This window comes from Pituophis catenifer, unplaced genomic scaffold (assembly GCF_029215685.1).
Source record: "Pituophis catenifer annectens isolate HBS135680 unplaced genomic scaffold, rPitCat1.0.hap2 SCAF_13, whole genome shotgun sequence".
Classification (NCBI taxonomy): Eukaryota; Metazoa; Chordata; class Lepidosauria; order Squamata; family Colubridae; genus Pituophis; species Pituophis catenifer.
The window spans coordinates 25,461,099-25,472,546 of record NW_027256893.1 but is presented as its reverse complement, the minus strand read 5'-3'; the positions used below and the strand labels follow the sequence as shown (position 1 = coordinate 25,472,546).

Sequence of the window (11,448 nt, the reverse complement as noted above, 5' to 3'; positions counted from 1 at the left end):
GTGAGGGTGGAAACCACACTTCACTCCCGGCAGTCTCCCTTACTGTTGCAGCAGGAGGAATTATTTCTCTTGCTTTTAACTGCAACCCCCTTCAAGGGGCGGGGGGAGAAGACGACTTAAACAAGTTAGGACCAGCAAAAAAAAAAAACCCAAAGCAGAGGAGGTCCCTAGCAGGAATCCCTTAACTCCCTCTGCCCCAGCCCCTCCCCCATTCCCAAGGAAGCTGCCCCTCCCCCACACTAGATCGAAGGAGAACGCTCCATGGAACGAATCGCCATCGAGCAACCGATGCATTAAGAGATCCTAACAGACCTAATCCTTCACTTTCGAAGAAACCCCAAGTTCATCGGCATTTATCCCTGGAGGGGTCCTGCGACCACTCGAGGCGGCTCGATTCGGAGCTTTAGGCGCAAAACGGATGAAAAGTTTGGAAAAGGAGCAGCCGCCACAAGCACAGCCCCCCCGCCCCCCCACGAGTTCCCAATCGGTCTGGAATTGAACGGGCGTCCAGGGAAGGGAGGGGGAGGAAAAGCCCCCCAGGAACCCCCGGCCAGCCGCTGCCCTTCCTGTCCGGAAGGGGGCAGCCAGTTCCGCCCACCAGGGGCACGTACCTGGCCCCCGAAGGCGGCAGCGGCTTCCCGCCCCCAGCCAGCCGAGCCCCGCGGGGGGAGAAGGAGCGGCGGGCGAGCGGGCCGAAGGGGGCCTCCGGAGGGGCTGGAGTCTCGGGGGGGGCGGGGCAGCCAGGACGAAGCAGGCAGAGGCGCCCGGGCTTACCTCCGCTCACGGGCTGGCCCGGACTCAGCCGCCCGTCGGGCACCGCCAAGACGAAGCCGCAGCGGCTCGGGGGCAGCCAGGCGGCCAGGCGGCCGTCCACCTGCGGGGAGAGAATGGGCGGGCTCAGGCCTAAGCCCCCCTCCTCCCTCCCTCCCCCTCGGGCGCCGCGGAGCTCCGCAAGAGCCGGGCGGCGTCGGGAAGGAAGGCCCGGGAAAGCGCTCACCTGGAGGAGGACGAGGAAGGCCAGGGGGAGGAGGCGCGCAGCCCGGCGCCAGCCCATCGCTGCCGTCGAGGAGAGGGATGCCCAGCAGCAGCAGCTCCCCTCGCGCGCCCGCTGCCTGAATGGGCTCCGCCTGCCCTGCCAGGCCTTTAAAGGCGCCGCGCCAGGTGAGGCTCCGCGGGCGGGGCTCCGGCTGGCCCGCCCCCCGCCGCCCCCTCCCCTCTCCCCTCCCGCCAGGGCGCAGGGATCGGCCGGGCCTGCCCGGCGTGCGAGGGAGCCGGAGGTGAACTCCGAGAGTCCTCCGCTCCTTTGATCCGGCCCGACGGAGGCGGCTCCCGCGGCCCCAAAAGCCGGTCCCCGACCGAAAGGAGGCAAGAGGTGCCAACCCCCCGCCCCTCCCCCGTCGATCGGGTGGGGTCCCCTTTTCGGCTCCCCCAGGACCCCTCCGCCGCTCGCCCTTCGGCCCCCAGCCGGCCTCTCCCCGCAGCCGCGGCGGCGCCGTGAGGAGCCGGAGGGCAGGGAGCGGAGGGGGCAGCAGGCAGGGCGACGGCGAGACCCAAGGGAGGCGGAGGGTCGCTTGCCGAAGGGCCGAAGGAGCCGGCGCCCACCGGGCAGAACCCCCTCCCTCCTGGCATGCCTTGCCGAAGGTCTTCCCCAGCTGCCCCCCCCCCAACCAGTCCGCTTCTGGCCAGGAACGAAGCAGGCAGCGCCCGCTTCTGCCCCTCGTGCCAAAGGAGCTGCCCCGGTGTGTTCCACCAACCCTGAAACAGGAGCCGCCGCCGGGCCGGGCCTTTCTGTGAGGCGGCTTTCCACCCCACCAGCAAGCGGGGTGGGGCGGGGGGTGCTGAGGTTCTTCCAGGGAATCTGTGGGGTAGGGTGCCATTTTTTGCACCTAGTCAGGTAATGGGCAGGAGGCAGGACCTAAACAACTAAAAACTACTATTGGCATTTTAAAAATTGGAATATCAGATATTTTAAATGGCATTTGGATAGTATAAAGTATATTAAAGTTTTCAGTCACTGAGCAAAAAGAGAGTCCTGGAGAATGCAAAACACTGTTTTATGTTATTTGCAATATGTATGGATACCAGTGAATGTATATATTTCTTGCCTGGCTTATACAAAAGGATTTACAGTCTGGACAAAGAAAGTGTGCACAGACACAGGCAAGTATTCCCCTTTCCTTTCTGTCCCCATTCCTCCCCCCCCCCTTCCTCCATCAGCCCAGCACCCCTCCCCCCAGCTTCTTTGGAGTTGGACTTCCCAGAGCAGCTTGAAGTGGGCGGAGAGCAGGGGTCTCTGGGCTCCTGGAGCCTGACTCTTCTGAGGAACCTGGGGAAGGGGCTGTTGTGAGAGAGGCCTGGATTGCAGAAGGCCTCAGTGTGGAAAGCTGCTGCTGCCTGTATCCAAGGAGAGGCCCTGAGATGAATGAAGGGATCAGGCCCTTGGTGAGCAAAGGAGATCAAGATTACATTTGCAAATGCCAATCGGATGGGATCACTGCTCAGTGGGGGGAGGAGGGCAAGGTCTCTAAGTCTACAGCAACGGAAAAACTTCCAGGGTTTAGGCAACAGAAGCAGCAGCACTTCCATGGAAAAGGCGAATCGTGAGGCAGGCAAAGTCTAGTCCAGAGCAAGCTCAGAGACAATTTTTGGCAGGATCCCACAAGCCCCTCCCCCCGAATCTCTTCTTCAGCCAGGTAAGAGGATGAGAGAACAGCCGTCAATGGGGTGCCAAGATGCAGCACTCCCACCTGCCCAAAGGCAGTGAGCAGATCCAGACTTGTCATCTCCCCTTTGATGAGGCACTTGGTGTACGTTTGTATACACACACACAAACACACATGCTGCAACAACATATTTCTGCAACTTCTTAGAGCCTGGCTTCCCGCTCACAAGTGAGGCCGCTGGGCCCTCTCATGTACTGCCTTAGAAACCCAGGAAGGGACCCGGTCAAGGTCCAGAGGGGTCAGGGGGACACCCGTAGCAGAACAGAAAGCCCCCCTTGCATGGGCTCTCAGCCTCTGATTCTGGGAGATCTGCAGAGGGAAGCCAAAAGCCGCCATCTTGACCCTGACTTACTCCATGTATTGATCAGAAGTAAAGCTGCTCTTAAAAGCCAATCAACTAAAAGGCAATTGTCCAGCATGCTACACACACACACACACACACACACACACACACACACACACACTTGTAGGCCCTAGGCCCGTGATGACGAACCTATGGCATGCATGCCACAGTTATATCAGTGGGCATGCGAGCTCAGCTCTGGCATGTATGTGTGCGCCGGCCAGCTGATTTTCGGGCCTTCTGGGCCCACCAGAAGTAGGGAAACAGGTTGTTTCCTGCCTCTGGAGGGTCTTTGGGGTGGGTGGGGAAGGCCTGTTTTTCTCTCTAATCTGGCTCCAGAGCCTCTCTAGGAGTCTGGGGAGGGCGAAAACGGCCTTCCCCACCCCCCGGAGGCCCTCCAGAGTCCGGAAGTCGGTAAACGGCTCGTTTCTGGCCTCTGGAAGGCCTCCGGGGGGTGGGCAAGGCCGTTTTCACCCCCCCAGACTCCTAGAGAGGCTCTGGAAGCTGGGGACAGGAAAAATCAGGCCTTCCGGTCCCACCGGAAATTGGCAAACGGGCCATTTCTGGCCTCTGGAGGGCCTCCGGAGGGGTGGGGAAGGCAGTTTTCACCCTCCCCAAACTCCTAGAGAGGCTCTGGAGCCAGGTGAGAGAGAAAAATGGGCCTACCAGGCCATCACGTGCCAGGAGTGGGGGGGGGTGTAGCATGCGCAGGGGCAGGGCGCATAAATTATGGATGTGGGCACGCGCACGCATGAACCCCCCCAGCACACGATGGCAAAAAGGTTAGCTGTCACTGCCCTAGGCCTTGTGCCTTTCAATCCCAAAAGTTAGCAGGTATGTAAATAGTTTTCCTCTTTCTTTGGCTGCTATCCAACCATCCTCTCGGTGGGAATAAAAACCACTCATTTTGGGGTTTCCTTCAATTAAAAACCTCAAGTGGGTGTTCAGGAGAGGGAAGCAGGCAGCATACTCTGAGAGCGCCCTCTGGTGGCATCTCCCTGCAGTGCTTCTCTTTATCAACCTCATTTGTAGCTGCTGTTCCTGGAAAGCCTGGCACAGTCAGGGATCTCTTGAAGTCCTCTGGTGATCTACTGGATCCAGATTTCTATTCTGCCCACAGAACAAGGGAGGGAGCAGGGAAGTGGGGAGGCCCCTCTGTCTCTAGAGCAGGCAAACAAGGAATCAAAAAATCTATGGAGACCCCCCTTCATCCAGGTCATGGTTGTCCCAAAGGTGCTTTTTCCCAAAGAAAAAAAAAACAACCCAAAAATGAACTGAATTGCAGAAGCTTCTTGGATTAGAAGCGAAATGTTTTCAAAGGAAAAAAACCAAGAAACTCCAGTTGCCTTTTGGAAAAAGCACCTTTGGGAGAATCAGAAAGAGACAATGTGACTTCACAGGATTACATCCCAGCTTGTTTTTGAAACTGACAATAAGGCGCCTGCTTTTGTTAGAGACCAAGCGCCACCGCCTGACCCTGGAAGGAGGCTTCCCGCCTGCAGGGCGCTCAAGACAACCTCTGCCCAAAGCCCTGTGCCTCGAGAGGCCTTTTCTTGGTGACTCTTCCTCCAATTCGAAGAGTGCGCCCTGGCACTTGGCCCTGGCTTATCTGCCTCTGCTAAAATGCTAACGCAAACAGACTTTTGCCCTGCAATTATACCCACCTGCTAGCTACTTGGCCACAACGGAGGGCAGAGGAAGAGGACGATGGGCTGCCTGAGGATCATGCTGCTGCTTTGCCTCACCTTCCTCCTTCAGGTACGGTTGTCATGGGTGGGATCCCGGCAGGGAGGGGCGAGACAGGCGATGCAGGTACTGGAAAAGGGAGCATCAATGAGCTAACATGGAGTTGCGGTTTGTTTCAACCGCTCCTCGCCAGCAATAGAGTTCAGGCAAGTCTGGCTGTAAAGTCAGCAGACTGGCCCACCCGTAGTAGCTGCAGAGCAGGATAGACCCCTAACCTCTCCCCACCCACCCCCCCGGCTCTCTGGGGAAAGAAATGGAGTAGGAGAGACTCCACACGGATGGGGAAGTTCTTCATCTCTAGGCAGCAGGTTCCAAGCACCAACTCGGGGAGCCCGGAAGACGCTGTTCTGCTGCTTGGAAAGAAAAAGTCAGCCATGCAGTGGTTGCACTGAGCCCCTGAGGGCTTAATCGAGATCCTGCATGCAAAGACCACTCATTCCTTCATAACAAAACCTTTAGAGGAGCAACGGCCACTAAGATTCAAAGTCTAGCAAAGGATCATTGCTGGGCAGCAGCCTCGCCCCCAAGAAAGCTTTCACAGAGTCATTCCAGAACTGGGGCACTTATGCTGGGAGGACCAACGCTGCTCCCCCTCCCCCAGAAAGAGGGCCAGGACTCCACAGGGTGACCTTCAATGCAACAGCAAAACATTCAGGGGAGGGGGCTAAGCTGCTTTGTTTGCCAAGCAAATTCTTCAACCTTTCTCACTGAAGACCCACAGGGTCACAGTGCACAATAAGCTGCAGGGCCCACACAGACCAGCTGCCTTTATCCTGATGTTTTTCTCCCATTTAAAACAAATACAGAGTTTCCTAAGGGTGACGCAGGGGCAGCAAACTTTAAACTTTAAACAGGACAGGAGATATTTTCCATGCACTGCGAACACACAGCCTCATGGAAGAAACCACTGCAGACCTGTTAAGTAGCAAGGCAGAACGAGGTTGGGAGAGTCTTGGGGTCCTGTCCCTCCACTTCTCAGGTATGAAGAGGAGGAGTCTCACCTAGCTAGAGTTACAAGGAAATCAGAGGAAGGAGGTGGGTATGCAACTGTGGGTAATGCTCCCCTCCCCCTCCACGGATCGTGTGTCCCTGCTGAGATGTTTCATCTATGCATGGGGGGTGGGAATCACTTTCAGCGGGGAGACCTCTTTCTGCAAGGAAAAACCTCCTGATATCTCTTTCCTGGGGTGTCCATGACCCTTCCACCAGGAAAGAAGAGCAGAAACTGCTTTCTTGCTCAAAGTCCAGGAAATCAATAAAGCTGAATCACAAGGGTTATCTTCACTATCACAGTCATGCACACAAGTTCCCTTTAAGAGAACCAAATCTCTAAACATAAAAAGTTCTAAAGACAAAACACAGGAAAAATGAGGAAGATGACAACCATCTACACAGATTTCCAAGTACAGTCAGCCTAACCAAGCCAGTTATATATTATTATCTGCTCAAAGATGATCTTGACTTTAGCCAGTTCAGAATTCACTGCAGGGGTGGTGGTTGGAAATAGTTATCTCTGACTTCTGCTTAGGTAAGTCCACACTGCACTTTTTTCCTTTGTGCTAACTCACTTTTATAGACCAGAGAGGGTGAGCGATCACCAGCATCCTTGGGGAGACCAGAGAAGGAACACTGATATTCTGGATCCAGCTCACAAGTGGACCATCCTGCATTCCCAAAAGCTTTTAGTGGCTGATAAAGATGACAGCTAATAATTATTGTGCCACTATATAAATAGGCTTAAATTAAATAGGCAGCTTTCTGGGGCAAAATAGCCTGAATTCCCGGATGTATTTTGTCAGGTGCTTTAGAGGACACTCTTGGGTTACACAAAGCTTTGTTACAGCTTTCCTCTGATGTGAAAGCAGGCGGTGTGGTGTGTTGGAGTGGACAGAGAGAAGCAGGGATGCAATCCTGAGCCCAAAAGGTTGCCCACGAGTCAAATGTGATCCTTGCTACAAAAGGGCCCATTCCTCTCAGCTGCCCAGGCAAAGTGGAAGGGAGGAGGCTTTCTTAGATGAAGTGTGGATTCCATAATCCCATCTCCTTTTTTACTCATCCTGCCTCTCAGAAGGAAACCTACCTTCCTTCCTTCCTTCCCCCTCCCTCCCTTTTCCCGATCTCCTTCCTCTCCCCCCTCCCTCCCCCAGTCAAATCCATGCTGCTCCTTTCTGAGGTACCTAGGAAAAAGTCCAGTGGTGGGATTCAAATAATTTAACAACTGGTTCTCTGCCCTAATGATTTCTTCCAACAACCAGTTCACCAAACTGCTCAGAAAGTTAACCGGTTCTCCCGAAGTGGTGCGAACTGGCTGAATCCCACCACTGAAAAAGTCCCAATCAACTAGATGATTTGCTTTATGAAATTAAAGCTTAGAAGCAAAACGTCTTCCTAAAACCAAGTAAGTGGAAGAAAATAAAGGCTGTTCATGGCAGCACTTGCGGAGATCCACAAGAAGGGCAGAGGTCCAGATGGGCAATTCCAGCTGGAGGAATCCCTGCAGGACCAGAAGAGGCCAACACTTTGTGGAAAGGGCCCCGTCCAGTCCACTGCTGGGAGTTTTCTCCAATTCTCACTGCTGCTCCAAAGAAGAAAAATGAGCCCCAAAGGCTGTGGTGACAGAAGGGAGGAGGTTGGCAAAGGGGAGACTGGGGGAGCTTAGGCTGCTCCCCACTTTAGCCATAGACCTGGAGCATGAAGCCTTGGGGCAAGGTCTCTCTGCTGGGACACAGGCCTTTCTGGGGAGCAAGGAATCCCCGGGGCAGCCTCTTTCTCTGCTGCCCCTTAAAGCCCTCACTACTCAAAAGGGAGTCTAACTCGCCAGCTCCCCCTCCCTTCCGGAACCAGAGCCCCCTGTCTTTATTCACAGGAGACCCATCCATCTGCTCAGGCGGAGGTGCTGCTCTTCCAAGGATCTGGGCCTGGCTTGAGGCGGCAAAAGAGAGACTGGGTCATCCCTCCGATTCTTTGCTCTGAGAATGAGAGGGGCCCTTTCCCCAAGAACCTGGTGCCGGTAAGGACCTTGCTTCTGCCACCACCTACTGGGATTCTCTTGCACATTTTAAAGTTAGTTATTTCTACTTCAGAGTTAAAATGACCCACAAATGCAGGACCCCAAACATTGCAGCTTGTGGCGGTGCCGAGTGGACATTTGGTCTGAACCCCTTGGACGGCTCTCACTTCAGCCGAGCTTTGGGGCCTGCATTTCTATCCTGGGCCAGGCCATGCAGCTGCCACGGTCTGCTCTGCCCCAGGCCGCCCCTGGCACCTGCCCTGGAGGGTGGAAAGGGCTGCAGGGCCACCCCGTCCCTGACCTTTCCCACGTCCCATCTCCCCAATCAGGTCAAATCCAGCAAAGAAAAAGAGGGCACCGTCTACTACAGCATCACTGGGCAGGGGGCTGACAGCCCTCCGGTTGGCACCTTCACCATCGAGAGGGAAACCGGCTGGCTGAAGGTGACTCGCCCGCTGGACAGGGAGAAGATTCCCCGCTACCAGGTGAGTCCACGTCACCTGCTGCCGTTACACATTTTGCTTTCAGTTTTTGGCGGCTGCACTGGGTGGCCGAGGAAATCCTTGGAAATCGGCCACGTGGATCGGGTGGGAGGGCAAAGGTCACTGTGTCCTCTGGGATGCCAGGACAGCTGCCAGGCCATTGGCCGCTCCACTGGGGTGAGTCCCTTTTTGATGGCAGAGGGGTTCCTTTCCTACCAGAAAACCCTCCAAGAAACCCCGTTTAGAAGCAGGCGACTCGGGAGGAAAGCCACTGCTTTCCTAAAGCCCCTGTGTTTTCTGTCCCATAAAAGTTCCCATCTCCTTTCATGGTGGTCTCTAAGGGGTCTGAGAGGCTCCCAGGGCCTCCGAGATCCTCCCTCGTCCTTTGGGGCAGCCTCCCCAGAGCCGGCAGTGCTGGGTGCCAAGAACTGTTGAGCTCCGTGAAACATGCTGCCCGGATGCATCTCCGGCTTCTCTTCTCCCCCCTGGTGAATAACGGCCTTTCTCCGCCTTCCATGCAGCTGTTTTGCCACGCGGTGTTAGCCAATGGCCAGACAGCAGAGGACCCCATGGAGGTGATCATCAATGTTGGTGACCAGAATGACAACCGTCCCATATTCACCCAGAGCGTCTTCGAAGGGTCCGTGGAAGAGGGAGCTAAACCAGGTAGGGGAGTCTGGTCGTGGACCCCAAAACCTGGCTCCTGTTGCGTGGCTACCCTCTGTGGCACAGGCACAATCCCTCCTGGACCATGAAGGACAGTCCTGCTCAAAGCCATCCAGACCACCACCTCAGACCTGGACTGTCCAGCCAATGCCTGCTCATACGTGCCCCTGTGGGATTAAGTGGTCAATCCCTGCGACAGCTGGAGGTGCTGGTAGCTGCCCAGAAGCCAGAGGCTTTTTCGGCTGACAGGCGCAGACAGGGCTGGGCTCCTGCTTGACTCCTGCATTGCACGCATGTGAGACTGGCAAACCTGGGCAGGAGAAATGGTCAGCTGCAGCAAAGGCTTGTGGTTTTCCTTCTGTTAAGAAAGTGCTGTTTTTGTACTCTTGGGGAGCTTGTAAGGACTCTCCCACACCGGAGAGCTGGGCCATGGGGTACCACAAGGTTGGCAGCCTGCAGAACTCAGGACTTGCTGCCCACGAGACTGAATGATCCAACTGCCTGGGCAGCATCTCCGGCTGGGCTGGGGCGATGCACTGCTTCCTAAAATGGGCTTTGCTGTGCTTGTCCAGGTACTCCGGTGATGCAGGTGTCGGCCACAGACGAAGATGACCCGGTGGACACTCTCAATGGGGTCGTATCTTATTCTATTCTCAGCCAGGAGCCCCCAGAGCCAGTCGGAGATATGTTCACCATCAGTTCGGAAACGGGTCTCATCTCCCTGAAGAAAGCCGGCCTGGACAGAGAGGTGAGTGAGCAGCTGGGGGCCGACTGGGGTGATGACCCACCTAAGACATGCAGATCCTGTGATGGACACTCCTCCCCCCAACAGTCAAAAGCAATCGGAAGGCCAGCCTGCAGGGCTTCTCGGTGGCCACTCTGCACCCTTCAGCGGGGGCCTCGGCCACAGCCGGTCAATGGCTGGGAAGGAGGGATCGTTCCCCCTTGCCCTCCGCTCGCCTTCCTAGTTTTTCTGAGCCACAGCTTTGCGTAGGCAATAAGGGTCGACTTTTAAGCCACCCTTGCCTTAAGAGTGTCTGGACCCACGGCAGCAGTTCTGCCATCCTGAAGACCCAGGGTCTGAGTAGATGCCTCTTTTTAGCCTCAGGGGCTTTGTTCCTCCCTCCCCAATGAAATTCTCTCTTTCAGAAAGCCCCCAAGTACACCCTGATTGTGCAAGCCATGGATATGGCGGGGAATGGCCTTTCCACCACTGCAAAAGCAGTGATCCAGGTAACTCTTGAGAACCTGCTGGGAGGCCTCCATCCCAGTGCCAGGTCTGCTTCCCTTCGTTGCTCTTCCCTGGATCTGCGCTTTGCCCCCCAGAAAGCTAGAAACTCTGCCACCAAGAACAGACCCGTCAAGCGCTCCTTGCCAGTAACAGCTGGCCCTGGCAGGGTTAATACTTCCTGCCGAGTCACAGTTGGCTCCCTGCCAGGCCTCCGCAGGAAGGGGCGGGATTGAGAAAGCCAAAAATGGACAGACTGCCAGATGAGGATGGAAGGCGACCCCAGGTAAATCCGGCAGTCCCACCCCAGAAAAGGGAGACTTTGGGGGAGGGGGGGCATCGCCCAGGCAACTGGACAGGCCTGCAGAAGCCTAGCCCTTCTGGGGACAGCAGCGTCCTCCCCCTCGCCTTCCTGTGGTAGGGAGGGGGCTGCGAGGGGCAGGAACAAGCTCTGTCAGGGAGGGTGGTGCTCATGCAGGGCTCTCTGCTTCGATCCAGGTTGCCAGTCCCAGCGAAGGCCACCACACATCCCTGAGCGTCCATGCGCTGAACGTGTTCACTGGCCTTCCTGCCACCGGCCTGGCCGTGCACCTCTCTCAGCTCCGAGCCCCCGACCAGGCCTGGATGGAGCTAATGACCAGGTGGGGAGATGGGGGAGCCCCTGCCTCCCTTGGCCAGCTGGGAGCCCCACAGCCTCACCCGCTGTCTTCTGATTGCAGCGCGACCAGCACGGACGGGCGCATGGACAGGAGCGAGCTGGCCTCCTTGCAGCTGGAAAGTGGCACCTACAAGCTGCGCTTTGCCACGGGAGAGTACTGGCAGCAACAGGGCCTCACCAGCTTCTACCCTTATGTGGAAGTAAGTTTTTGTTTCAGCTGCACAAGAGCGAGCGACTTGGGTCGTCCTGTTGTCCTGGGGCCCCTGAATGGCCACAGGCTGTGGTGCTTGGGCCTTTGGGCTTCCGCAGCCAGGAAGGTCCCCCAGCCAAGTCCAAGAGGTCCAGCAACTCTTCACCTTTGCTTGTTGCAGGTGGTCTTCACCCTCACAGCGGCCGAACGAAAGGTGCACATCCCGCTGCTGCTCAGCCCCTATTCCTACGTGACCTACCGGGGGAGCTAGTGCGAGAGCTGCGGCTTCCCTCAGGAGGGCTGCTTTGAGGTCCGGGACTGCCCCCAAGGCCAGCTGTGACGCCAGCTCAGGCTGTCCTCTGAGGAAACCCAAGACTAATAAAAGGTCTACCTTGAAGGGGT

At 56.5% G+C, this 11,448-nt stretch overlaps 1 protein-coding gene across 1 annotated transcript; it reads left to right on the top strand.

The window, feature by feature from the left end:
• The first annotated feature begins 4,726 nt into the window (after positions 1 to 4,726).
• Positions 4,727 to 11,443, top strand: LOC139323497 (cadherin-1-like). The gene is made up of 9 exons (XM_070952883.1): positions 4,727 to 4,824; positions 7,679 to 7,822; positions 8,152 to 8,307; positions 8,826 to 8,970; positions 9,543 to 9,718; positions 10,120 to 10,203; positions 10,697 to 10,839; positions 10,918 to 11,056; positions 11,228 to 11,443. The coding sequence occupies exons 1-9, from the start codon at positions 4,774 to 4,776 to the stop codon at positions 11,315 to 11,317; spliced, it is 1,128 nt and encodes a 375-aa protein (XP_070808984.1). The 5' UTR covers positions 4,727 to 4,773; the 3' UTR covers positions 11,318 to 11,443.
• Positions 11,444 to 11,448: the final 5 nt, after the last annotated feature.

Bases quoted from the DNA above. Each gene is read 5' to 3' on its own strand.
- LOC139323497 (XM_070952883.1), top strand. From the start codon at position 4,774: ATGGGCTGCCTGAGGATCATGCTGCTGCTTTGCCTCACCTTCCTCCTT. The intron at 4,825-7,678 runs GTACGGTTGTCA...CTTTATTCACAG, and splicing joins GCCTCACCTTCCTCCTTCAG to GAGACCCATCCATCTGCTCA. The intron at 7,823-8,151 runs GTAAGGACCTTG...CTCCCCAATCAG, and splicing joins TCCCCAAGAACCTGGTGCCG to GTCAAATCCAGCAAAGAAAA.